We start from the raw sequence: 25,628 nt of genomic DNA on the forward strand, positions 1-25,628 counted from the left end.
CATCCACTGTTGTAATCCACATCTGTGCATTTTCTGGCACTTAAATCCATATCAAACACGGATGATAAACTACATGCTGTTAGTAAGGCCCCATATATCTACAAAGGTTGATATAAACACCACATGCTTCAAGCCTTTAGTACCACCAGTACCGGAATATTACAAATTCCTTTTACCATGATAGTGTCCGTTAGTCTTTCATTCCATTTGCTGTAAAATTGTGGAAGGGTCACCCTCACTAGGTTATTGGTGCTGATGCTTCTACATCTGAGAAAGCCTGTAGTAACACACTTAATGGCTACAAGAGATGTTGCCTTCCTTTTCTAAATTATATCTTGCTGTTAATGTACTACATACCTTTAGATCTGGATGAACTCTCTCTCTCTCTCTCTCACTCTCTCTCTCTCTCTCACACACACACACGCACACACACACACACAGCTGTATGGCTTACTGACTACTGCACAAAAAACACAAACTCCAATGCAATATTTCATTCAAATCAGTGATATTTTTGTTTCCCTTCATTCAAACACTAGATATGATATAGATTCGATACAGCAGATGCTTAAGTGACATACTTTGCTATTAAGGTAATGAAATTATGATCATAATTTTTACCCAAAAAGTTCCTGTTTTAGAAAGCCGGAAAATTATCTAAAAACCAAACAGTGATTTTCTTATTCTCTCAACTGTCAATTAAACAAAGGAAATATCTGAATTTTACTTCTCTTAGTTCTCTGTATAAAAAACTTGCACTCAATTTCACCACATTCATTTCAGTCTTGCTAAATGCCTTATACTTGCACAATATTCTCTCATACATTGGTAATAACAGGAAAAATGACCGAAAATACTGGTTTTGTTCAAAAGGAGTTGCATCAACAGGTTATTTGTTTCTTTTCTCTTCATAGGCAGTCCCTAGTTTACGACAGGGATTCTGTTCTTGCGCTAAGTTGTAAGCCGGAAATCATCGTAAACCGAAACATCATCGAAAACCCCAAGAAAACCTTACTTTTAATGCTTTGGGTGTATTGAAAACTATTTAACTGCCTTTTTATTGCATTTTTCATCAAAACCTTCAAATATTGATTATTTTGCCTTTTGGAATCATATTTCTTCCATAGAACAGGCATTATAAATGCCATAACTGCAGAACATGCATCATAAACCAAGAAAAAATTTCTGATGAATATATATGATATTGTTATGATACAATAAAGTTTTGTACATACTTACCTGGCAGATATATACTTAGCTATAGTCTCCGACATTCCCGACAGAATTTCAAATCTCGCGGCACATGCGACAGGTAGGTCAGGTGGTCTACCCTTCCCGCCGCTGGGAGGCGGGTGTATGAACCAATCCCGTTTTCTAATCAGATTTTCTCTTCCACCTGTCTCCTGAGGGGAGGCTGGGCGGGCCATTAATCGTATATATCTGTCAGGTAAGTATGTACAATACTTTATTGTATCATAACAATATCATTTTTGTACATGAACTTTCCTGTCAGATATAAACTTAGCTGATTGGCACCCTTGGTGGAGGGTAAGAGACAGCTAAACAATATAGAAAAGGGAAACAACACATGTTGTAGGATATAAAAAACTTGGTTCTTACCTGGTTAGGCAGAAGACTTCATGGATACTGTCTATGAGTCTGCATTGCCTGAAGAGCTACAGCGAGAGCGTGACCTGTTGCTGAAAGACTCTTCGGATCTACCAAAGGGATTTCTCATCCACTTACATGGCAGAATCCAAGTAGGATCTTGTCAAAGGGGTTCGCCCGCTTACATGACAGAACCTGTCAACTACTATCACAAGGAGCCAAAACAATCCAGACCACCTAACCAATCTAACCCGTTTTAGATCTAAGACACGAAAGAGATGCCTACCCGCATCCTCTTTCATTCAACCATAAAAACACAAACCAAATAGGATAAAAATTAGCTAAACTAACAAGGATACGTTTCAGCTCCCTGCCCCAGCAACGAATCCGCAGATACGTAGGGTCCTAAGGCGAAGCACTTATCATACGTGATCCTGACGTCTCTCAAGTAGTGGCTTGCAAAGACCGAGTTAGATCTCCAAAATGTCGCCTTCATAAGGTTTTGTACCGACATGTTCTTGTTGAAGGCTAGAGAAGTGGCAATGGCCCTCACTTCATGGGCCTTAACCTTAAGGAGCTTGAACTGATCCTCGTCACATGCTACATGGGCTTCCTTAACTAGGCTTCTCAAAAAGAATGCCAGAGCATTCTTAGACAAGGGCCTACTGGGGTCCCTCACAGAACACCAGAGGTTGTCCGTATTGCACTTAAGTTGTTTCTTCCTTCTTTGATAATACTTAAGGCTTCTAACAGGGCAAAGAGCCCTCTCTGCCTCTTCCCCTACGAGAGCAGATAAACCTTGTACCTCAAAACTCCTGGGCCATGGATTCGAAGGATTTTCATTCTTAGCTAAGAATGAGGGAAGGAAGGAACAAACCACGGACTGATCTTTGAAGCCTACCCTTCCTTCTATGGCTTGAAGTGCACTCATCCTCTTGGCGGATGCCAAAGCCATGAGGAAAAGGGACTTCTTGGTTAGGTCCCTAAAGGAAGCTGAGTGAGGAGGTTCAAACCTTGCAGACCTCAAAAATTGAAGAACCACGTCGAGATTCCAACTGGGTGTTCTCGAGGACCCTTTCTTCGTGGTCTCGAAAGACCTGATCAGATCATCAAGGTCCTTGTTATCGGAAATGTTCAGGCCTCTGCGCCTGAACAATGCGGCTAGCATACTGCGGTATCCCTTGATTGTCGAGACTGCTAGCCCACACTCTTCCCTGAGGAAAAGAATGAAGTCAGCAATCTGGGTCACAGAGGTACTGGAAGAGGAAACTTTCTGATTCCTGCACCATCGACGAACATCCCACTTCGACTGGTATATTCGCAAGGTGGAAGATCTCCTTGCTCTGGCAATAGCTTTTGCAGCTTTAGACGAAAATGATATTGTTATTTTACAATAAAGTTTTGTACATACTTACCTGGCAGACATATACTTAGCTTACGTCTCTGACGTCACGACAGAATTCAAAACTCGCGGCTAACGCGACAGGTAGGTCAGGTGATCTACCTTACCCGCCGCTGGGAGGCGGGTGTAAGAACCATCATACCTTTCTTGCCAGATTTTTTCTCTCTTATACCTGTCTCCTGAGGGGAGGCTGGGTGGGCCATCAATCGTATATGTCTGCCAGGTAAGTATGTACAAAACTTTATTGTAAAATAACAATATCATTTTTGTACATGAACTTTCCTGTCAGACATATACTTAGCTGATTGACACCCTTGGTGGAGGGTACAAGACAGAAAATAACAAAGAAAAGGTAAACAACACCTGTTGTAGGATAAACATAACCTTGGTTCTTACCTGTTTAGGCTGAAGACTTCATAGATACTGTCTATTAGTCTGCATAGCCATAAGAGCTACAGCGAGGGCGTGACCTACAGCTGAAAAGACTCTTTGGGTCTACTAATGGGACTTGATATCCGCTTACTTAGTAGAATCCAAGTCGGATCATGTCAATGGGGGTTCGCCCTCTTCTATGACAGAACCTGTCCACTACCAACGCAGGGAGCTTCAAACCAAATCCGATCACCTAACCAAACTAATGTTATTAGCATTACGAAACGAAAAAAGATGCCTACCTGCATCATTTTTCATACAACCATATGAACTCAATTACCAAAAAAAACAAGGGGTTTTAAAAAACTACTAAGGATATGTTCCAGCTCCCTGCCCCAGCACCGAATCCGCCGATACGTACGGGCCGAACGCGAAGCACTCGTCATACGTAATACTGACGTCTTTTAGGTAGTGGTTGGCGAATACTGAATTACATCTCCAGAATGTAGTTTTCATCAGATTCTGAAGAGACATATTCTTCTTAAAGGCCAAGGAAGTTGCTATTGCTCTCACTTCATGAGCCTTGACTTTTAAGAGCTTGAAATGTTCTTCATCACAAGATCTATGTGCTTCTTTCACAACACTTCTAATGAAGAAAGACAGCGCATTTTTCGACAATGGTCTGCTGGGGTCCTTTACAGAGCACCATAGTCTGTCCTCAATGCCCTTAAGGGTTTTCTTCTTCTGAAGGTAGTATTTTAAACTCCTAACAGGGCAAAGAGTTCTTTCAGGTTCTTCCCCTACTAGGGCAGACAAACCACGAACCTCAAAGCTCCTTGGCCAAGGATTTGAGGGGTTCTCATTTTTTGCTAAAAACGAAGGAAGGAAGGAACAAACTACGGAATCTCCTTTGAAAACCTACCCTTCCTTCTAGGGCATGAATCTCACTAACCCTTTTAGCAGATGCTAAAGCCATGAGAAAGAGAGCTTTCCTCGTGAGATCTTTGAAGGAGGCTAAATGTGGTGGTTCAAACCTAGCGGACCTCAGGAAGCGAAGAACCACATCCAGATTCCAAACTTGGAACTTCGTTCGAAGTTTTCTTGGAAGATTCAAAAGATCTTTAAATAGATCCATGAAAGGATACTTTGGTTCATTCCGAAAGATCTAAATTCCTATGTCTGAACACCGCAGCCAGCATGCTACGGTATCCTTTGATAGTAGATACTGCCAAACCGCATTTTTCTCTGAGGAAAACTAGGAAATCTGCTATCTGAGTCACAGAGGTACTGGAAGAGGAAAACTTCTTGTTCCTGCACCAACGGCGAAAGACGTCCCACTTTCGACTGGTAGACTTTAAGGGTCGAAGGTCTTCTAGCTGAGGCGATAGCCTTAGCAAGCTTTTGTCGAAAACCCCTTCGCTCTGACAAGACTTTTGACAGTCGAAAGCCAGTCAGATTGAGAGCGGGGAGGTTTCTGTGATACCTGTCGAAGTGGGTTGTTTGAGCAAATCTTGTCTTTGTGGCAGTGCTCTTGGAAAGTCCACCAACCATTCCAGTACCTCTGTGAACCAATCTTGGGCGGGCCAGAACGGAGCTACTAGCGTCATTCTTGTCCTCTCCCGAGATAGCAAATTTCTTGAGGGTTTGTCCTAGTACTTTGAAGGGGGGAAAGGCGTAGACGTCTAACCCTGTCCAATCTAGGAGAAACGCATCCACTGAAATTGCTCCTGGGTCTGAGATCGGGGAGCAATAAAGTTCGATTCTTGCGTTCTTTGCTGTTGCAAAGAGATCGATGTGAGGTCTGCCCCATCTTCTCCACAGGTCTTGGCATACTTCTGAGTGGAGGGTCCACTCGGAAGGCAGGAGTTGATTCTTCCTGCTCAGGAGATCGGCCCTGACGTTCCTTTCTCCCTGTACGAATCTGGTGAGAAGACTGATTTTCCTCGTTTGAGACCACAGCAGAAGATCCCTTGCTGTTTCGTACAGGGAGAAGGAGTGCGTCCCCCCCTGTTTCTTGATGTACGCCAAGGCTGTTGTGTTGTCCGAATTGACCTGCACTACTGCATTCCGGACGTGGGGTTCGAAGGCTTTCAAAGCCATCCAGACTGCCATCAACTCTTTCTTGTTGATGTGCCAGGACACCTGATCCCCCTTCCAGGTGCCTGACACTTCTCTTGTCCCGAGTGTCGCTCCCCAACCTGCCTCCGAAGCGTCGGAAAACAACACATGGCTGGGGTTCGGCATGTAGAGAGACATTCCTTCCACAAATCGAAGTGGGTCGTTCCACCACCGAAGGTCTCTCTTGATTCCTCTTGAGATCTTGAAGGAGAACTCCAGATCTAGGGAGAGACGCCTTCCAGTTCTGGTATAGGAAGAACTGTAGAGGCCTGAGATGCAACCTTCCTAGAGAAACGAAATTGCTCCAGCGAGGAGAGTGTCCCCAGCAGACTCATCCACTCCCTCGCTGTGCATGCATCTTTCTCTAGGAAGGTCGTTATTTTCTCGTAGCAACGAGCTATCCTCTCTGGCGACGGAAAAGCCCGAAAAGCCAGAGAAGCTATCCGAATCCCCAGATAGATCCTCTCTTGACTGGGGATTAATTGAGACTTCTGGAAGTTCACCAGAAGTCCCAGCGAACTTGCCAATGTAAGGGTCTTTTGAAGGTCCTCCAGACATCTTTCTTGAGACTCTGCTCTGATTAGCCAGTCGTCGAGATAAAGCGACACCCTCATCCCTCCAAATGTAGCCACTGCGCCACGTTCTTCATTAACCCCGTGAAAACTTGGGGTGCAGTTGATAGGCCGAAGCACAAGGCCTTGAATTGGAAGATGTTTCCTCCCATCATGAATCGTAGATACTTCCGTGAAGAAGGATGGATCGGCACATGAAAGTAAGCGTCCTGAAGGTCTAGAGACACCATCCAGTCCCCTGGACGAAGAGCCGCTAACACTGAGGAAGTTGTCTCCATGGCGAACTTCCTCTTTTCCACAAAGACGTTCAGGGCGCTTAAATCCAACACCGGTCTCCATCCTCCTGAGTTCTTCGGAACTAGGAACAGTCTGTTGTAAAAGCCCGCAGAGCGGGGATCTTTCACTAGTTCTATAGCCTCCTTCCTTTAGCATGAGATCTACTGCTAGAGAAAGGGCTTGATTCATGATGGGGTCCTTGTACTTGGCTACCAACTCCCTCGGAGTTGTCGTCAATGGTGGTCTTGACGAGAAGGGAATGAGGTATCCTTTTCTGACAATCGATAGGGACCAATTGTCCGCCCCTTTGTGGGCCCAGACGTCGGCAAAATTTCAGTAGTCTGGCACCCACTGATGTCTGGAGTCCTTGACCGCTATTTCTTCCCTCTGACTGACTTCGAGAAGGTTTTACCTCTCTTAAAAGGTCTAGTCCCTCTGGTTGCAGAACCTCTGACAGCGGGTCCTCCTCGAAAGGGCTCCTGTCTCAGAGGAGTCTCTTTCTTGGTCTTGGGTTGGAAGACAGAGCGAGGTTTCCTGGCCGCCTGGGCTAACATATCCTGAGTAGCCTTAGCTGAAAGGGCACTCGAGACATCTTGGATAATTTTCTTGGGGAACAGAAGAGGAGAGAGTTGAGCATACAAGAGCGATGCCCTTTGTGCATGAGACACTGCCTTCGTGAGAAACGAACAGTAGACCGACCGTTTCTTAAGCACTCCAGCTCCAAACAGTGAGGAGACTTCACTCGATCCGTCTCTCACTGCTTTATCCATGCAAGTGAGTACACAGTTAAGATCTTCAGGAGACAGAGCATCTGGAGTCTTGGTCTTATTAGCCAGCACACCTAAAGACCAATCAAGGAAGTTGAAAACTTCCAGGACTCGGAACATTCCCTTCAGTAAGTGGTCAAGTTCGTTCATTCCCCACGTAGTCTTGGCGGACAAGAGGGCGGAACGACGAGCAGCATCCACTAATGAAGAGAAGTCCGAGTCCGCAGACGAAGGGAGAGCGAGGCCTAAAGGTTCTCCCGATTCGTACCAGAATCCCAATCTGCCGGTCAGTTTAGACGGAGGGAAAGAAAAAACCGTCTTCCCTTTCTCTTCCTTCGAAAGGAGCCATTCTCCAAAACCTCTCAGCGCCTTCTTCATGGAAACAGTAGGTTTCATCCTAACACAAGACGAAACCTTCGACGTCTTCGAAGTGGAGAATAACGAAAGAGGAGAAGGGGAGCCACAGGAGAAAGGATATCTCCAAACTCTTGCAGGAGTAACTCTGTAAGTTTCTTTATAGGAGGAAACTGAGGCGTCTTTTGTTCCTTCTTCTTCTGAGAGGTCCTGTTCCTTCCTGAGCCGAAGAGCCTTCCTGATCCTTAGAGGCGCGACTATTCTTAAAGGAGTCTCTAGAGGCAGATAGACGTAAACGTCTTGGAGACAATGCTTCCAGGCAAGTGTCTACTTGCAACATCCTTCTTGTCTGGAGGAGTGCGTTTCCCAGATCCTTGAAGCCTAATAGGAGTCAGGGCGCAGTCAGGTGCAGAGCGCCTGTTTGAAGAAGAAATTCTATCAGGCTCTTGGCGCCTATCCAAAGGAGAGCGGCTACCAGGCGAACTGCGCCTGTCATACGAAAAGCGCCTACCAGGCTCTTGGCGCCTGAACCGAGGCGAGAGAATCTCTGGCGACGAGCGCCTACTAGGTGAGCGCCTACCAGGGGAGGAAGCGCCTTGCTAGGCTCTCGGCGCCTGACTCGAGGCGAGTAAAAGTCAGGAGAAGAGCGCCTGCCAGGCGAAACGCGCCTAACAAGCTCTTGACGCCTGTCCAGCGAAAAGCGCCTGTCCGATTTAGGGCGCTTGTCAGCCGGAGAGTGGAGGCGAGACGAGGAGCTGCTACGAGGTGAGTAGTGCCTACTAGGCTCTTGGCGCCCGTCAAGGGGAGCGATCCCTGTCTCCGAGAAGAGCGTCTGTAGGGTGAGGATCTCCTACGCGCAGTTTGCTCCTTGTCTGAAGGAGAAACTTGTCTGTCAGGCGAATGTCGCTTATACGCAGATTTGATCTTGTCCGAAGCAGAGAGCCTCCTGCGAGAATCCGAACGAACAGTTGAGCGCGCCTCTAAGCGAGAGTCAGGAGAGGGGAGCTTGGACTTCTTACAGGAAGCGAGACGTCCTTCCTGCGCCGAGAAGACCCGTAAAGAGAGCCAGCCAGAGCCGAAATCTGCGCCTGAAGGTTAGCCAACACCCTTGCAGGAGAACTCACAAACTCGTGAACAGGAGAAGAGGCTCGATCTCCGCTCGGTGAACGATACTCCTGAGATCTCTTACGCTTCTTCGCTTCCACCTCAAGGCTCTTCCGAAAAAACTTCAGGGCTGGAAGGGCGGGCGCAGGAGCATTCCAGGCTCTCTTCGAAGGCGCGAGGCTTCCGAGAGCTCCATCCTCTTTTAGGAGAAGGCGAAGGCGACGACGAGAAGCACTGGCGCAAAATTTCTCTCTTGGAGTGATCAAGGTAGCCTGGGAACGATCAACAGGAACTACCGAGGGGACGCCTGACCAGTTGGGGATGCTCCCTAACCTTCCTGCGGCTTTCGACTTTCCTCCTCCACTGGGACTGGGAGTCTGGAAGAGGTCTAGGCCTGGAAGCATTAGGGCGCCGATCAGACGCACCCTCCCCACTGCACTGGGTTCACTGCACAAATCACTATTGGAATCACTCTTACCTTCTAGTTGCTTGATTTTCCTCTCCATACTGCGAAGGTGGCTTTCATGAGGCCACTTCCGAAGCGTATCTTCGGCTTCGGTGCAGGGAGCAGGAGCTGAAACTGACAAAGGAGCTACTTCTAAAATAGGATTATCTACATCCAACTCGCTAATACGAGATCTACTACTGCTCCTGGAAGAAGCTTTCCTAACTTTATCCTTTTCAAGCTTCCTCAAGTAGGAAGACAAAGACTTCCATTCATCCTCATTCAGCTTTTCACATTCATTACAAGGGTTATTAAAGGTGCATTCATTCCCTCTACACTTCAAACATACCGTGTGAGGGTCTACCGAAGCTTTCGGTAGCCTCACCTTACAATCAGTCATACAACAAACTCTAAACATAGCAGTTTTCTTAGTATCAACATCAGACATCATGAATCCAAGAAAAATCCAAAGAAAAGTCCAATAACTGTCCACAAATCGCGAAAGCCAGGCCAAAAGATCGGGTACTTCACCAAAAGTCCGTAGAAACAATCCAGGGCGAAAACGAGAAAAGAATCCAACTGTCAAGAGGTACCGACAACAGGTGTGGTCGACACCGACGACAGAAAAAATCTGGCAAGAAAGGTATGATGGTTCTTACACCCGCCTCCCAGCGGCGGGTAAGGTAGATCACCTGACCTACCTGTCGCGTTAGCCGCGAGTTTTGAATTCTGTCGTGACGTCAGAGACGTAAGCTAAGTATATGTCTGACAGGAAAGTTCATGTACAAAAATCCCTTCACTCTGACGAGACTTTGGACAGTCTGAAGCCAGTCAGACCGAGAGCGGGGAGGTTTTAGTGATACCTGTCGAAGTGGGGTTGTCTGAGCAAATCCTTCCTTGGTGGAAGGGATCTTGGAAGGTCCACCATCCATTTGAGTACCTCTGTGAACCAGTCTTGGGCAGGCCAGAACGGAGCAATCAGAGTCATTCTTGAAGGGAGGAAAAGCGTACATATCTAGACCCTTCCAATCCAGCAGAAGGGCATCCACTGCTATTGCCCTCGGATCTGATATTTGAGAACAATACAGATCTAGTCTCGCGTTCCTGGAGGTGGCGAAGAGGTCTAGATGGGGCCTGCCCCAGTTTCCACAGGTTCCGGCAAACATCTTGATGAAGAGTCCATTCCGTCGGGAGGACCTGATCTTTTCTGCTTAGGTCTGCCCTTACATTCCTTTCCCCCTGTACGAATCTGGTGAGGAGCCTGACACTCCTTACCTCGGCCCACAGCAAAAGATCTCTCGCTGTTTCGTACAGGGAGTAGGAGTGCGTCCCCCCCTGTTTCCTGATGTATGCCAGAGCTGTGGTGTTGTCCGAGTTGACCTGAACAACGGCGCCTCGGACGTGAGGCTCGAAGGCTTTCAACGCCAGCCAAATAGCCATCAGTTCTTTCTTGTTGATGTGCCAGGCCACCTGTTCTCCCTCCCAGGTGCCTGACACTTCCTTCGTTCCCAGAGTCGCCCCCCAACCTGTCTCCGACACGTCGGAGAACAACACTAGGCTGGGGTTCAGGGTTTGCAGTGACAGACCTTTGACAAATCTGTTAGGATCTGCCCACCACAAGAGCTTCTCTTTGATCTCCCGAGTTACGACGAGGGAGAACGTCAAATCCTGGGAACGACGATTCCAATTTTGATTTAGAAAGAACTGAAGAGGTCTCAAGTGTAACCTTCCTAGGGAAACGGACTGCTCCAGCGAGGAGAGCGTCCCCAACAAACTCATCCACTCCCTCGCTGTGCATGCATCTTTCCCTAGAAAGGTTGCAATTTTTTCGGAGCCTCGGGCTATCCTTTCCGGGGACGGATATGCCTGAAAACCCCAAGAATCCATCCGAATCGCCAGATAAACACATTCCTGACTGGGGATGAGCTGGGATTTCTGGAAGTTGATCAAGAGTCCCAGCGAACTTGCCAAATCCATCGTCTTTTGAAGGTCCTCCAGACAACGTTCCCTTGATCTGGCTCTTATTAGCCAATCGTCCAGATAAAGGGACATCCTCACTCCTTCCAAATGAAGCCACTGCGCGACATTCTTCATGAGAGGCCAAAGCACAAGGCCCTGAACTGGTAAACCTTCCCTAGCATCATGAACCTCAGATACTTCCTCGAGGAAGGATGGATCGGCACATGGAAGTAAGCGTCCTGCAGATCCAGGGACACCATCCAGTCCCCTGGACGAAGAGCAGCCAATACCGATGACGTGGTTTCCATTGAGAACTTCCTCTTCTCCACAAAGAAGTTCAGGGCGCTTACATCCAGAACCGGTCTCCATCCCCCTGAAGACTTCGGAACTAAGAAGAGGCGGTTGTAGAAGCCTGCCGAGTGAAGGTCTGAAACTAGTTCTATAGCCTCTTTTTCCAGCATCTGGTCTACTGCTAGAATAAGGGCTTGGTTCATGATGGGATCCTTGTACTTGGCCGTCAACTCCCTTGGGGTTGTCATTAAGGGAGGTCTTGAAGAGAAAGGAATGAGATATCCCTTTTGGACTACTGAGAGGGACCAGGTGTCCGCCCCTCTCTGGGCCCAGACATCTGCAAAACTTCGGAGTCTGGCGCCTACTGTCGTCTGGAGGACTTGCTTGCTACTTCAGGGTCTTGATAGACTTAGAGAAGGTTTTACCTCTCCTGCCGGGTCTTCACCCTCTTAAAAGAAGAAGATCTGGAAGATGGACACCCTCAAAAGGGCTCCTGCACTGCAGGTTTCTCCTTCTTGGCCTTAGCAGAGAAGGCCAGTCGAGGTTTCCTCGCCGACTGTGCGAGCAGGTCCTGTGTTGCCTTGGCCGAGAGCGAGCTCGAGATGTCCTGAACAATCTTCTTGGGGAAGAGCTGCGAAGAGAGCTGCAAGTATAACAGCGAAGACCTCTGGGCGTGAGAAACGATTTCGTCAAGAAAGGGGAGACGGTTACCCGCCTTTTTCTTGACTACTCCTGCACCGAACAATGACGCAATCTAACGGACTTATCCATGCAGGAAAAAACACAGTGGAGGTCTTCTGGAGAAAGGGCGTCCGGCGTCTGAGTCTTTCTGGCCAAGACTCCCAAGGACCAATCCAGAAAGTTGAACACCTCGAGAACTCGGAACATCCCCTTCAAAAGGTGATCGAGCTCATTCATAGCCCACAACGTCTTGGCGGAATTAAGGGCTGATCGTCTGGTGGCGTCCACCAAAGAAGAGAAGTCTGAATCGGCTGAGAAAGGAAGACCCAGGCCCAAGGGTTCTCCCGTTTCATACCAGAACCCCGTACGTCCCGTCAGCTTAGATGGGGGGAAGGAAAAAACTGTCTTCCCTGCTTCTTCCTTGGAAAGAAGCCACGAGCCAAATCCTCTCAGGGCCTTCTTCACTGACAAAGTAGGCTTCATTCTGACGCACAAGGAACTCTTCGTAGTCTTGGAGGTTGAAAAAAGTGAATGCGGAGACGGAGGAGCGGCAGGGCTGAGGGAATCTCCGAACTCTTGGAGAAGCAAGGCGGTTAGCTTCTTGTAGGCCGAAACCGAGGCAGTCTTGGCAGATTCATCGTCCGAGCCTTCCTGGTCCTCTTCCACCGAAGAACGAGGAGGGTCCTTAGCAGAGAAGGCGGTCCTGTCAAGAGAAGGGCGCCTACTAGGAGAGGGGCGCCTACGAGAAGCCTGTCACCTGTCAGGAGTGGCAAAAACATCAGGAGAGCGACAAGCAGTAGCAGACGAGCGCCTGCTGGATACGAGGAGTCTGGGAGAAGACTCGCGCTTAGAAGTCGACGAAAACTTGGACAAAGGAGAGCGCCTATCAGTAGAGGACCGTCTTCCATGACGAGGGCGCCCACGAGGCTCTTGGGTCTTGTCAAGAGGCGAGCAGCTTCCCGGAGAAGAGCGCCTACTAGGGGAGTAGCCCCTGCAAGGCTCTTGGCGCCTGTCACGAGGAGAGCGGCTGCCAGGCAAAGAGCGCCTACTAAGAGAGAAGCGCTTGCAAGGCTCTTGGCGCCTGTCAAGAGAAGAGCGGCTACCAGGCGAGGAGCGCCTACTAGGAGAGAGGCGCTTGCGAGGCTCTTGGTGCCTGTCAAGAGGAGAGCGGCTGCCAGGTGAAGAGCGTCTACCAGGAGAGTGGCGCCTGCGAGGCTCTTGGCGCCTGCCAGGAGAAGAGCGCCTGCTGGGAGAGGAGAGCCTGCTAGGAGACTGGCGCCTGTCCTGTAACGAGCGCCTGTCCAGAGAATGGCGCCCACTCGGGGATGAGCGCCTGACAGGAGAAGAGCGTCTGCAAGGGGATTGGCGCCTGTCCAGAGGAGAGCGAACGTCAACCGAAGAGCGCCTGTCAGCAGCCTGGCGCCTGGACAAGGAGGGGAGCCAGCCAGGAGAGGGGCGCTTCTCGCGAGAAACCCCTCGCTCGGGAGAAGCCGCAACATCCGGAGAAGAGCGCCTACGTAGAGGAGAGCGTAAGTCGAGAGACGGGCGCCTGGACTTCTTGATGGGAAGAGAAGCGTCCTTCCTCCGACGAGAACTACCGGCCAGGGAGTCAGCGAGGGCTGAGATCTGCGCCTGGAGCCCAGCGAGAATACGAGAAGGGGACTTCTCAGGCTCCTCTTCCGGAGAAGAAGAGCGAGGCACATGAGGAGAAGAGCAGTCAAGAGATCTCCTGGGCCTCTTCACATCCAGCGAAGGCTCTTCTGGAAAGACTTCCGGACTGGAAGCCAGGGAGCTGCAGGGCGCCTTCCAGGCTCTTTTCAAGGGGCGCGAAGCTTCCGAGGAGCTCCATCCACACTTCGGCGATGGCGAGGCAGACGAGGAGAAGCACTGGCGAAGAATGTCCATCTTGATACGGTCCGAGGCAGCCTGGGAACGCACATCAGGATCTGCTGAAGGGACGCCTGACCGGTGGGGGTTCTCCCTAACCTTCCTGCGGCTGTCGACTTTCCTCCTCCACTGGGTCTGGGAGTCTGGAAGAGGTCTAGGCCTGGTAGCGCTACGGAGCCGGTCAGACGCCCCCTCCACAACACTGGGGGCACTGCATAAATCACTTCCACTTTCACTCTTACCTTTCTCCAAGGAGCGGATCTTGAGCTCCATGCTGCGGATCGTGGCTTTCATCGCAGCCACCTCCGAAGACGTATCCTCGGGTTCGACGCAGGGAGCAGGGGCTGAAACAGGGCAAGAAGGATCTGCTTCTACGAGTGTGTTAGGTTCTAAATCTAGCTTGCTAATGCGAGACCTACTCGAGCTTCTAGAGGAAGCCTTACGCACCCTGTCTCCCTCCAACTTCCTTAAGTAGGAAGAAAGAGACTTCCACTCATCTTCATTCAAACCCTCACATTCCTTACTGGGTTATCAAAAGCACAATCATTCCCCCTACACCTCATACATACAGTGTGAGGGTCCACCGAAGCTTTCGGTAACCTCACCTTACAAACATCCACTGAACACACTCTAAACATAGCAGGAGTTTTAACAACAGAATCCAAATCAGACATATTCAAAGAGAAATCCAAAGCAAAATCTAAACAGTCCACAAAAAGTGTATGCCAAGCCAAAAAGATCCAGTACGTCACCAAAAATCAGTCCAAAAAAGATCCCAGGCAAGCGAGAGCAAAATCAACTATCAGGAGGAACCCACAACAGGTGTTGCCGGTTCCAGCGACAGAGAAAATCTGATTAGAAAACGGGATTGGTTCATACACCCGCCTCCCAGAGGCGGGAAGGGTAGACCACCTGACCTACCTGTCGCGTGTGCTGCTAGATTTGAAATTCTGTCGGGAACGTCGGAGACTATAGCTAAGTATATATCTGACAGGAAAGTTCATGTACAAAATTGAAAAGTGTCGTAACCTCGGAACGTAATAATCTGGGAATGCCGTAATCTGGGGACTGCCTGTACTGTTACAAGCAAATTTCTACATGTTATCTATTTTGAAAAACGCTCAGTTTCTCTAATGTATGACATTCCAATTACCACATTTTGTAATGGCTTCAGCATACTTTAGCATATGTACATACTTCAAAAACATTCAAATGTAATTGAATACTTAAAGCAAGGAACACAACCATGGAATATACTGCATAGCACATAAACATAAATACATTACCTCCGCCTGAAAGAAATTGCTGAGCCGTCTTTTCTCGTAGTTCTTCAATAGTTTCCTCGTCCTTAGCCCATTCCAAAACCAGACGTCTCCCATACAGATGGGTGCTGTGGCAGAGTGCTTCAAAAGCTTTCTAAAATAAAGAAAAGAAATTGTTATACACAATCACTTCATGCTCTCTTTCCAGAGAAGGAATGAGAGGCATTTATTTTTTCCAGTCAATTAAAAGAATATTTTTTTCTTTAAGAGCTACTTTAAACATCTTGATGCTACGTTGTTATTAATTCTAGTGTTACAGCAGAATTCAAGTTAAACATTTACAAAAGAAGTTAGAAAGTCAATCCTTATTTTTTACTGATACATTACTTTTCAAGGTAAAGTCATTGCTGATTTAAAAACAAAACAATTTCATAATGTGTTCTTATTCTGCAGAAACTTAAGAAATCCAATTTCTAAAAAGTAAATGGAGATCAAGAGTATGAGTCAATTTGAATAATGAAAGAAAATATTTTTGCATCAAACTATCTCTTACTTTAATAATATTTCCTTTTCTTCACAGTTTACATTATAACTTGATATGAGTGTTTGCTTGCTTTGAATACTAATAATGATAAAAAACAATGATGATAACAATTTGAACTGTATATAAAGCACCTTACTCACCTTAGCTTCCTCTCGCGTTACAAAATCAACAAAGCCGAACCCTCTGTGGTCCTGGGTGGCAGGTTTATTTGGCAGCCTCACTGATTTCAGCTCTCCAAAAGTGCTGAACAAAGTAAATGAAGATACAGAATCAAAACTTAAAACTTTATATGGTTCAAAACTAAAAATAATTTTTTTCAATCACAATTTCAAAACTCAAGCCTTCTACTGCTAGCTTGTTCTCTGTTAACTTTGAAAATAATGGCTAAACATGTTTTGCTAAGAGTACACATACATTACTAACTGTCCACTGAAGTGCTGAAAATTTCATTTAATGTCTAAAATACACTACGTAAATACTAACAACAGCCCCAAAATGACAATTTGTCCAAAATTGCATTTTTCCTAACTATACAAACCTGAGGTCCTTTTACAATAGGAAGGTACTAGCGGCAGCTGCAGCTGGATAGGTCGTAAGCTTTCGAACAAGGGGTTCGGTAGTTAACTGCTTGTCCGACAGGCGCGCGCGCGCGACTGGGAGGTAAACAAATCACTTTTGCTTTTGGCCCAAGCAAAAACTGCAGAGTGAGGGGTGGCATGAGGTGGGACTATGTGTAAAAGGACCTCAGGTTTGTATAGTTATGAAAAATGCAATTTTGGACAAATTGTCATTTGTTCCGACACGGCATACAAACCTTCGGTCCTTTTACAATAGGAAGACTCACTTCTTGGTGGGAGGAATCTGAGTCTTTTGTGAACAGACTGGTGTTCGCCCAACCTTGGAATGCCTCCCTGGTCGTAAGAGCGAGGGGAGGGATCCAAGCCTCTTGTCGATTGATCGGGGTGTGCACCGCAGGATCAATGGTCAGACCTCTGGACCAAGTACTAAGAGAGAGGCAAGCGTATCTCTTCGTACCAGCAAACAAGAACAAGTTCCTATTTGCAAGAGGCAACATAAAGTTATGGTTTGTCTCTTGTTGGCATCCACTTCCCCCCCCTTGTAGGAGGAAGTGGGGGATATTCGCTCCCATCCCTAGTGAAAGGGATAGGATGGGGCTCTGTCGAGTAGCTCACCGGCATCTCGTCCTTATCCAGCAAGGTGATGACCGTATCCTCTACCCACAGGTAGAGGGGGAGAAAAAGATAGGAAGAGAAGCCAGTCACTCTCTCATTCACTTATCTATTCTTACAGTCACACCAGGACTCGATGCTGTTCAGCCTGCTTAGGGTCTGGGTTAGCTACACAACGTGTTGAGCAGCCACCACGGGTCCCAAGGAAAACGCTCCAAGGACCTGTGGGCAATATCCAAAAGGTAGAAGGAGGTGCCAGTGGTCTGGTTGTACCAGACCCTGCCTTCAGTACCTGCGCCACGGAGAAGTTCTTGTGTAACTCGAGGGAGTGTACTTCTAGGTCATCTTGGTGCTGACGAAGAGTCTTCAACACTCAGCCTGGGATGTCGAGTTTCTTCAGAAAGCGCGGTCGCGCTTTCACAGGACAAAGCAGCATCTCCTTCGCATCGAAGGCGGTGAAGTCCATTAGGGAGGGGATTGTGAAGGACTCTAACGATCGTCAGGAACCGAAGGGTTCTGAGTCTTCGCTACGAAGTCGGTATGAAATCGAGCGTCACGAATCCCCATCCCTGGATGCTTGACTTCGCAGGAAAAGTCATGCAATTACCTCAGAGGAAAAGAAGGGAATGGTCGTATGACCTATCCCTCTTCTCGACTTCGGTGATGTCCTGTACCCATACTGGTCTATCCGTCTGCAGCGAAGTGTCTCACATTCTCCTATCCCCATGCAGTGAAGTTCTTCTCGGTAGTGGATAGGACACCGACACTCAATGGTGGGGTGTCGATGGTATGGGTACTGTGACAAGCTATTAAAACGAAGTAATGATTGCTTTGTAAACAACAGAACTAATCAACAGCGTAGTTCGTAACTGATTCGGGAGCTCTGACAGCTGCCGACTGACTGCGTTTGGAAGGAGGCAAGTTGTCCAAGCATCCGAGCAAGTCATGTGACCTTCGCCTTAAAAGGGTTATGCCAAGAGACTAAACAAATAATTTGTTCGTCACCGATGCCAGAAGGCGAGGTGATGATTCTCTTAAGGCATGTGCCCAACAGGCGAAAGTCAATTGCCTTCTAGAGACCGAGGTCCCTCATGGCAAGATATCTCATAGTATAGTTGATTCTCAGCTAAGGAGAAACAACACTATGTGTCGTTGAAGACGAAGGTGTACAGAAAAAGCAACCTACGTCTTCACAGCTGAACCGAGAGAAGGATTCTCAAGATTCTGAACCTGTGCTACAAAGACTGAGAACGCTAACCGCTATTCATTGCTGTCCGGTGAGGATCGTAGTTGCAATAAAAGCGGAGCGCTTTTCAGTAATGAAGAGACAGGGATACTGCCTGAAGAACTGCCTCTCATGGGCTGAACATTTGGAAGTAGAGCTGTCAGGTCGGAGAGTAGGCGATGTCTTCTGACACATCTGTTAATTCGGGGCGAGCAATGAATAATTGCACACCTACGAATACGAGATATTTTGAAGACAAACTCAGATGTCTGCAAAAATCATTCGCATTATCGCGGTGCGATGCAGCGGGAGACTAGTACAGACTTCTGTTACCGTGTGGTAAACAGAAAGATGAAAGAGTCCAAGAGATATCTCTGTTGAAAATTCTCGCAATGTCGAAGGCGATGAAATCGAGCGTCACAGCAGTAGATGGTCCTTCATTATTGCGAGAATCCCCGTTAATCAGAGACCTAAGTCCCTGATTGTTGGGCAGAGATACGGTTCGGTAGTCAATCAAACCAGGGGAGAGAGAGACGTAACCGACCGTGCATCTCCGAGACCTAGCTGATACTGAGCTGCTATCAGGCAGTTCAATACGCAGTAGCTCTCGGTGACTCGTCATCCTGAGTTGCCAGGAAATCCATTATTCCACGAAGGAATGCGTTCGGCTAGAACCATCGAGCATAAAGAATACGCTCGAGCAATTATATTTAAACGAAACGGATTTCGGTAAATACAAAAGCTGATTTGGTGTTGTCATGACAATACCAAGTATCTAAAAATCGAAACTGATAACTGCTGGGAGGTTGCAGGCAACCCCGAGTTGCAGTTCAATTAAGATACAATTCGTCTCGGTCACAAACCGTAGAGTTAACTACGGTATGCGCCTACCCCCCGGACAATTCAACTGTTAAAAGAATCATGTCGCCGAGGGTAATATACGTAGTATATTTGTAGGTTCTGTACCACGACCTCCATCCTAAATTCTTCCTCTCGAGGAATGAGAATAAGGATTGGAGATCGACCGCCTTCGTTCTCTAGTCAAGAGAGTGAAGGAGAAGTCTTTCCCAAGGAAGCTTCAATGGTGAACAGAATACCGAAGACGATAGTTCAAGCCAAACTGGAAGTTCTCGTCCGTTCTTCTCTATTCCAGGTTAATCGCCTACTGTGAGATACTCTTCTTTCAGCAAGCAGTCTTCTTCCAAATGCTAGAAATTACAGGAATCGAGCATAAGCGAGGTTCCCGATTATCGTGTAACAATTATCGGGGATTCTCGCTCACTTTAGACCGTGGTCTCGCCTAAGTGTTTGGAGATCGTAAAAACTCGAACACTCTGATGTGCGCTAGAAATTCCGTAGAATTCTAAGCACTCTGCGAAACCCCCCACCGAATTCGTCAAACGATATCGGCTGGTGGACCTCTCGATTCCCGTAGAAATCGAGAATGGGGCAGGATCCCTCCTCAACGACCGGGGCTTACGTCAGGTAGGACCGAAGGTCCCCCCGGTAGCGCAGCCCCTAACGTGGGATCTTACAGAGAAATCTCTGTAGGATCCTCCCCTTTCCCTCGTAGCCGTAAGGAGAGAGGGAATGGGGGAGGAATTGGATACTGGCTCGCCTTCCCAGCGGAACTAGCATTTGGAGAAGAAAAGGAGCAGCCATCGCCTTACGGCGATGGCCTCTCAGAGCCTGGGAAAACGTATCGTCAGGAGAAAACGTTTTCCCGAGGAGGGTTACGAACTCATACTGTAGGTAAGGGTCTGCCGCCACTGTGAACGTCGTCTGGGTGGGGCTGATCGACACCTGACAGGAGAGAGCCGATACCGTCCTCCGACTCATTCCAGTCCTCGTCGAGGTCGAAACCTCTCAGGAGGAGGCGAAGGGGTATTCAAATACGGTGTCCGAAGACACGTAGAAACGCCTCTGTCGCAGTAGAGGAGTGAAGTAGCTTGTTCGACCGGCCAGAACTGAGAGAGCCTTCTTGTCCGGAGACGAGAGACTACATGGTTTCAACACAGTCGGCAAGCTCCGATCGCGCAGACCCACCGTCGATTTGGGTTCCCTCTCGGGCCCCAAAACGACTCGAGCCGAGACATGGCTCTGCTGTTGGAGCGGCGATCCTTCCCCGAGGTCGTTGTGCTGACGAATCAGCGCCATAACCTCGGCAAAGTTCCTCTGGATCTCGGAAGTCACAGCATCTTGCAGAGTAGGACCGTTAAGCCTTCGAACAAGAGCATATTCCGAGAACCTTCCTCCTGAAGAAGGGGGAACAGCGACAGCCCTCTCGGTCTTCTCCATCCACTTGCGCATACGTCCTGGCCGGTCCAAGAACCGTGCCTGGCACGTAGGGAGTCGTGGTGGGATCATGAGGGGCGCACCCCTCACGATCACTCCTCAATACCTCGCTCCTTCCGGTGTAACCCGAGGAGGTTGAAGGTACGGGAGAGGCAGACCTGACGCTCCCTCCTCGCTCGCTGGCAGAACCAGCAGGCTTGGAGGGCTGCAGGCGATCGTCAACCCGCGGTGGCGATCGAGCTGCAGGCCTGGTCGAAACCGTCTCGCTGTGGAGAACGGCTGGACTGAGCACAGCGGCCCCGATCTCGAGTGTCAGACGAGCTGGTGCTGTTGCCGTATCCGATCGCTCTCTGTTAGCGCGACGGTCAGGCGACCTGCAGGCTCCACTGTCACAGTGAGACCGGTGCTTGTCCTCACGGCACGTCACGTCGCTGGTTCCAGCCGTGGCTGGCACCGGCGAACGGGGGGACCTCTTCCCAGCCTCAGCCCGTGGCCGGTCGTGGACCGTCACGTCCCCGGGTAGCCAGCTGGTCGCCGCGAGAGCGAGAGCTGGTCTGGTGAGAGTCGCGTTGAGCGGCTGTCACCAGTCTTCCGCCCCGTGCCGTGAACCTGACGCTGAGCGGACTCAGAGGTCTGGTTCCTGGCTGCACGGTCGCTGGTAGGCGACCGTACACTCGGTACCTCCCGCGAACGAGAGGCCGAGACGGACCCTGATGCAGTGGCAGAACCACTGACACCAGGCGAGGAAGTACCGGTGTTAGCCGGTACCCCTCTGGTCCCCGTAGTCTTCTTCCTTGCGGAAAAGAAGAGACGGGCCCCGCTCCCGAAGGAGCAGGAGGACCAGCGAAGGAACCCTCCCGTCCCACCGAGGTGAGACGGGTCCCGAGAAGCTCCCGAGGGAGACTTCTTAGGAGGGAGGAGGCAACCTTCTTCTTCCTCGGCTGTGAAGCCTTAGAAGTCGAAGGGGAAGAGGCGGCAGCCGACGACGATGAAGAAGATGAAGACGACGACGACGACACCTTCCTCCTCTTCTTCGTCAGCTTCCTAAGATCTGCTATCCAGGGCGGAGCCGGGGCTGCTGTAGCCGAAGCCACAGGGCCCGGACGCACCTGTACAGACAGACCAAAGTCTGGGGTAGTACCACCACGAACAGGGACGACGTCAGCAGGTATGGGTATCTCAGGAACAGCAGGCACAGCCAGCACAGCATCGGCAGGGACAGCCAGCGCAGCAACGGCAGGACAGCCAGCGCAGCAACTGCATGGACAGTCAGCACAGAATCGGCAGGTACTGCAGGCAGCACCGGAAACACAGGAGGTGAAGCAGCAGCCAGCAACATCCTGGTACCCGCGGCAGGTCCAGGGGCGAGCTCTAGGGCAGCGGAAGTGTGGTCGCGGCAGCGCGGCAACCACGAGCGGCGGCGGCACGCCCCCCTCTCGGTACGGCGAACGGCACTTCACAGCGGCTGTAGGCAAGACTGTTACCACGTGAGGCGAGTACACCAGGTGAGGAGGGACGTCGTCACCTGGAGTCGATATCGTTGTCGTGGTCACCACTCCATGGGTGACCGCAGCAGGCCCAGACATAGAACCGCCGCCATGGACACTAGGCACGCCCTGCAAATCGACGGACGCCCATACCTCACCAAGGTCCACCCTCGTGGCAATAGCACCTGCGGAAATAACAGTAGTAGTGATTAGTGGGGGGGAAGTCCCCTCGCGCGGGGGGGTGAGCCCCACACCGAACGAGCGGAAGACCCCGAATACAATTGTACATCGGGCACCGAGCGCCCTCCCCCGCGCTCGACGGATCGGGCGAGGAGGAGAACCCAGATAACCTCCCCCCCGAAGGGGAAGGGCCATCTGTGGGAGCTTAGCGGGGGGGGGGGGGGGAGGGATTCTCGTTCCCCACCCCCGCACAGCACCCATGTACCCAACAAAAATAAAAAGAGCCCGAGAGCAATCGTGCCTCGGCACCGAATGCACGGGCATAAGGATCAATTCCCTGACTGAGCGGAACTTGAACAAAATAAAATATTGATGCAATCAATAATAAAAGGAATAACATGAAAAAGAATCTTGCATTACGATTCACTTCACCATGAATAAGGGCTCGGAGCGAGCGCAAGGGTAAAAGGATCCATTCCCGATTATGAACGGAAACCTTGATCCATAATGAATTGATGCAATCAAAATATATATATGAAAAATGAAAAAGAATACTGCGCTTGCGATTTCACTTCATACAAAATAAAAAGGGGAAGGATCAATTCCCGGGAAATAGCGGAAACATTGATCCAAGTAAATAATGCAATCTCAATAAAATATGAAAATGAAAAAGAACTGCACTTGCGATTTCACTTCATTCAAATAAAAAGGGGAAAGGATCAATTTCCGGGTAAGAGCGGAAACTGATCCAAAATGAGTATTGCTACAATCAAAATAAATATATGAAAAAAAAAAAAGAATACTGTACTTGTCGATTCCACTTCCATACAGAATAAGTTTTCGTGCCGAGCGCATTCGCTCGGCAACGAGCATACAGGTCAAAAAAAAAAATAAATGAAAAGGCACTTACTTACGATTTTCATCTACACATTTTCAACCAAAATATAAGCTCGGAGCGAGCGCTCTCCCGCCCTCGGCACCGAGCATACACAATACGAGGATCATTTCTGGGAAAATGAATTCCCGCACTTACGCCCTTCAGTCCCGGCACTCGGGTAATCGGAGGGCGTGGAGAAACCAAGATCCTTTAATTCACAATTGAATTCAATGGAAATAAATATGAAATGATTGTACTTACAATTCAGTTTCACTAGATAAATAGAAAAAGAAAAACACAACCATGCGAAAGCAACGACGATGAAGCGGGCAGAGAGCGATGATACACGTCTACACGCCAGCAGGCCGAAAGCAAAAGTGGTTTGTTTACCTCCCAGTCGCGCGCGCGCGCCTGTCGGACAAGCAGTTAACTACCGAACCCCTTGTTCGAAAGCTTACGACCTATCCAGCTGCAGCTGCCGCTAGTACCTTCCTATTGTAAAAGGACCGAAGGTTTGTATGCCGTGTCGGAACAAACGTATACCTAAGAATAATAATGTTACTATCAAATGGCAAATTTTCTAGACTGCATTTTCTCTTACATATGTAATCATCAAACAACCACCTTTTTGTTGTTTACCCTCTTGTACACATTAGTGCCACTTTTAGTTTATGCAATCCTCATCATTTAAACTCTCTCACTTTATTTCTCCTGTTCTCACTTGTCCAGTACATTACAGTATTACCCTCAAGGCCTTGTTATTTTTAATTTACATTTTTTCTTAGTCTGTTGGGTTGCTAATAGAACCAATAAAACTAAAATGCATAAAAAATAAATGAATACACATACAATTACACAAAACCAGATTGTAACTCACGCAAAAAGCTGGCGAATTTCCTTTCTTGTGGCTTCAAAAGGAATATTCTTGACAAGGATTTTACTTGAGTGTTGTTCACCAATGTCATGCATCATTCTTGCACTTGTGACAGGTGTCCTGAAACAATGCAAAATCCTCAGGTTATTAGTCTACAAATGAAAAATAATGCAAATTATGACCCAACAATATGAACACATCATATATTTACTGATATGCATTTTCCATTAATACTTAAATAATGCAGTGACTTAAAATTAATATACATCACAACAACCCTGACAAACGTCTAAGTACAGTAAATCTTATAAAATACTTGTTATAAAAATTCCTTGAATAAAAATCAGCAATTTTTTCACTATACTGTACTACTGTTATTTAATTAGGTCTAATTTGCTCAATTGCTACTGATATCTTGCATATCTAGGGGTTCAGTGAAAGACAATTTAGTAGTTATAACTAGGGGTTCGGTTCACTGAAAGATAGTTTTCAAATTGAATAATAAAATAGTTGAAAAATCTAGACAACAGTATAAACAAGTAAATCCATAATTTGTAAGAATAAAACATAACTCTACAGAACATCAGCTGGTGGCTATAAATGCAAATACATACGCTAAAGTCTTTTCGGATAATTTTATTTGCAGGTTCTTTTCTTCTAACAGAGAGTCCTGCATTTCTCTCAATGCTTTCTGTGCATCCGACTGCTTGATGAACTGTACGAAGCCGTATCCTTGGGAGAGTCCTCGTCTCTTGGCAATCAAAACTGAGTGGACTGGACCTGCTCTTGTGAAATGCTGAAATGTAAAGACAAAACTGAAAAAAAGAGGATTCATTTCAACTACATCATTTTCTATAGAGCTACCCTTCAGGTTTGAATTCAGCATGATTACATATAAAAAACTAAAACTACTAAAGCAGATGGTGATATAAATTAGATCCTCTAGGTCTTACCAGATTATCAATTATCATTGTTCATTGAATCAAAAATACTTCACTCCAGAGTATAGCTTATTCACACAAGATTTTTTTTTTCAAGTGCCAGTGCGCTCTTGCCTTCCACAATCCACAGGCAAAACTCCAAATACTACTGTATCTCCGATGCTTTTTCACATGTATGAATTGTTGCCATGAAAACCAAGATTTCACTAACTGGAACTGTATCTCAAAAACCTTTCCTCTCCATGTTTTTAATAGGTGTGAATAGACACGTTTTAATATTGCTGAACAATCACATCATATTTAACTGAGATCCACAGGCTTAGGAGCTGTTCAGTCTCTACTATCCTTACCTTCTTTAGCACCTTTTCTGTTGTACTGAAATTAAGATTCTTGACATAGACAGTGGTGTTGGGTTCAGGAGCTGGTAACTTTTTGGACTGATTTTCCTCCTCCTTTCCTGGCTCTGATGATTTCTCTTTTTTTATTTCTGTGTAAGTACAAAACAAATAAATGACAGATCACAGCAACTTAATATAAGTGGGTCAAAGAAAATATCTTTCAATATCATATTTCAGAGAATGTAAAAACAAAACCTGATGTTGCACAGCATGAACAAAACATAAGAACATAATGAATTCAGAGTACCATCTACAGAAGCAAAGGTACTACAGGTTCCATGCAGCAGCATCATCCTTTTGGCTCTAACTGCATTTATAAACACTAACCTTTACCTTCACCCTGTGGCTCAGTTTTCATATCCGTTGACGACTTTGATTTTTGCGCAGCATCACTCTTGAATACTTGCTGAGGAGCCCACTCAAGATACAGAGGCAAATAGTGAAATTTGCTGTACGCTAGGCTACGAAAACCTTTCTTTGCCTCTCCTGGATCTAGATACTCCACAATTCCTGAAAACA

The 25,628-nt window shown here is 47.7% G+C and overlaps 1 protein-coding gene across 1 annotated transcript in view; it reads right to left on the reverse strand.

Annotated features, from left to right (window-relative positions):
• LOC135214061 (probable RNA-binding protein 19) overlaps positions 1–25,628 on the reverse strand; it is an 82,708-nt gene that overhangs the window by 19,566 nt on the left and 37,514 nt on the right. The window contains exons 6-11 of the mRNA XM_064248174.1: positions 25,437–25,619; positions 25,062–25,198; positions 24,385–24,566; positions 23,774–23,890; positions 15,783–15,885; positions 15,123–15,252 (exon numbers count right to left, since the gene is read on the reverse strand). Coding sequence (XP_064104244.1) covers positions 15,123–15,252; positions 15,783–15,885; positions 23,774–23,890; positions 24,385–24,566; positions 25,062–25,198; positions 25,437–25,619 — 852 coding nt within the window. The remainder of the gene's footprint in view (positions 1–15,122; positions 15,253–15,782; positions 15,886–23,773; positions 23,891–24,384; positions 24,567–25,061; positions 25,199–25,436; positions 25,620–25,628) is intronic.

The sequence above is a fragment of the Macrobrachium nipponense genome, chromosome 45, assembly GCF_015104395.2.
Source record: "Macrobrachium nipponense isolate FS-2020 chromosome 45, ASM1510439v2, whole genome shotgun sequence".
NCBI classification, from domain to species: Eukaryota; Metazoa; Arthropoda; class Malacostraca; order Decapoda; family Palaemonidae; genus Macrobrachium; species Macrobrachium nipponense.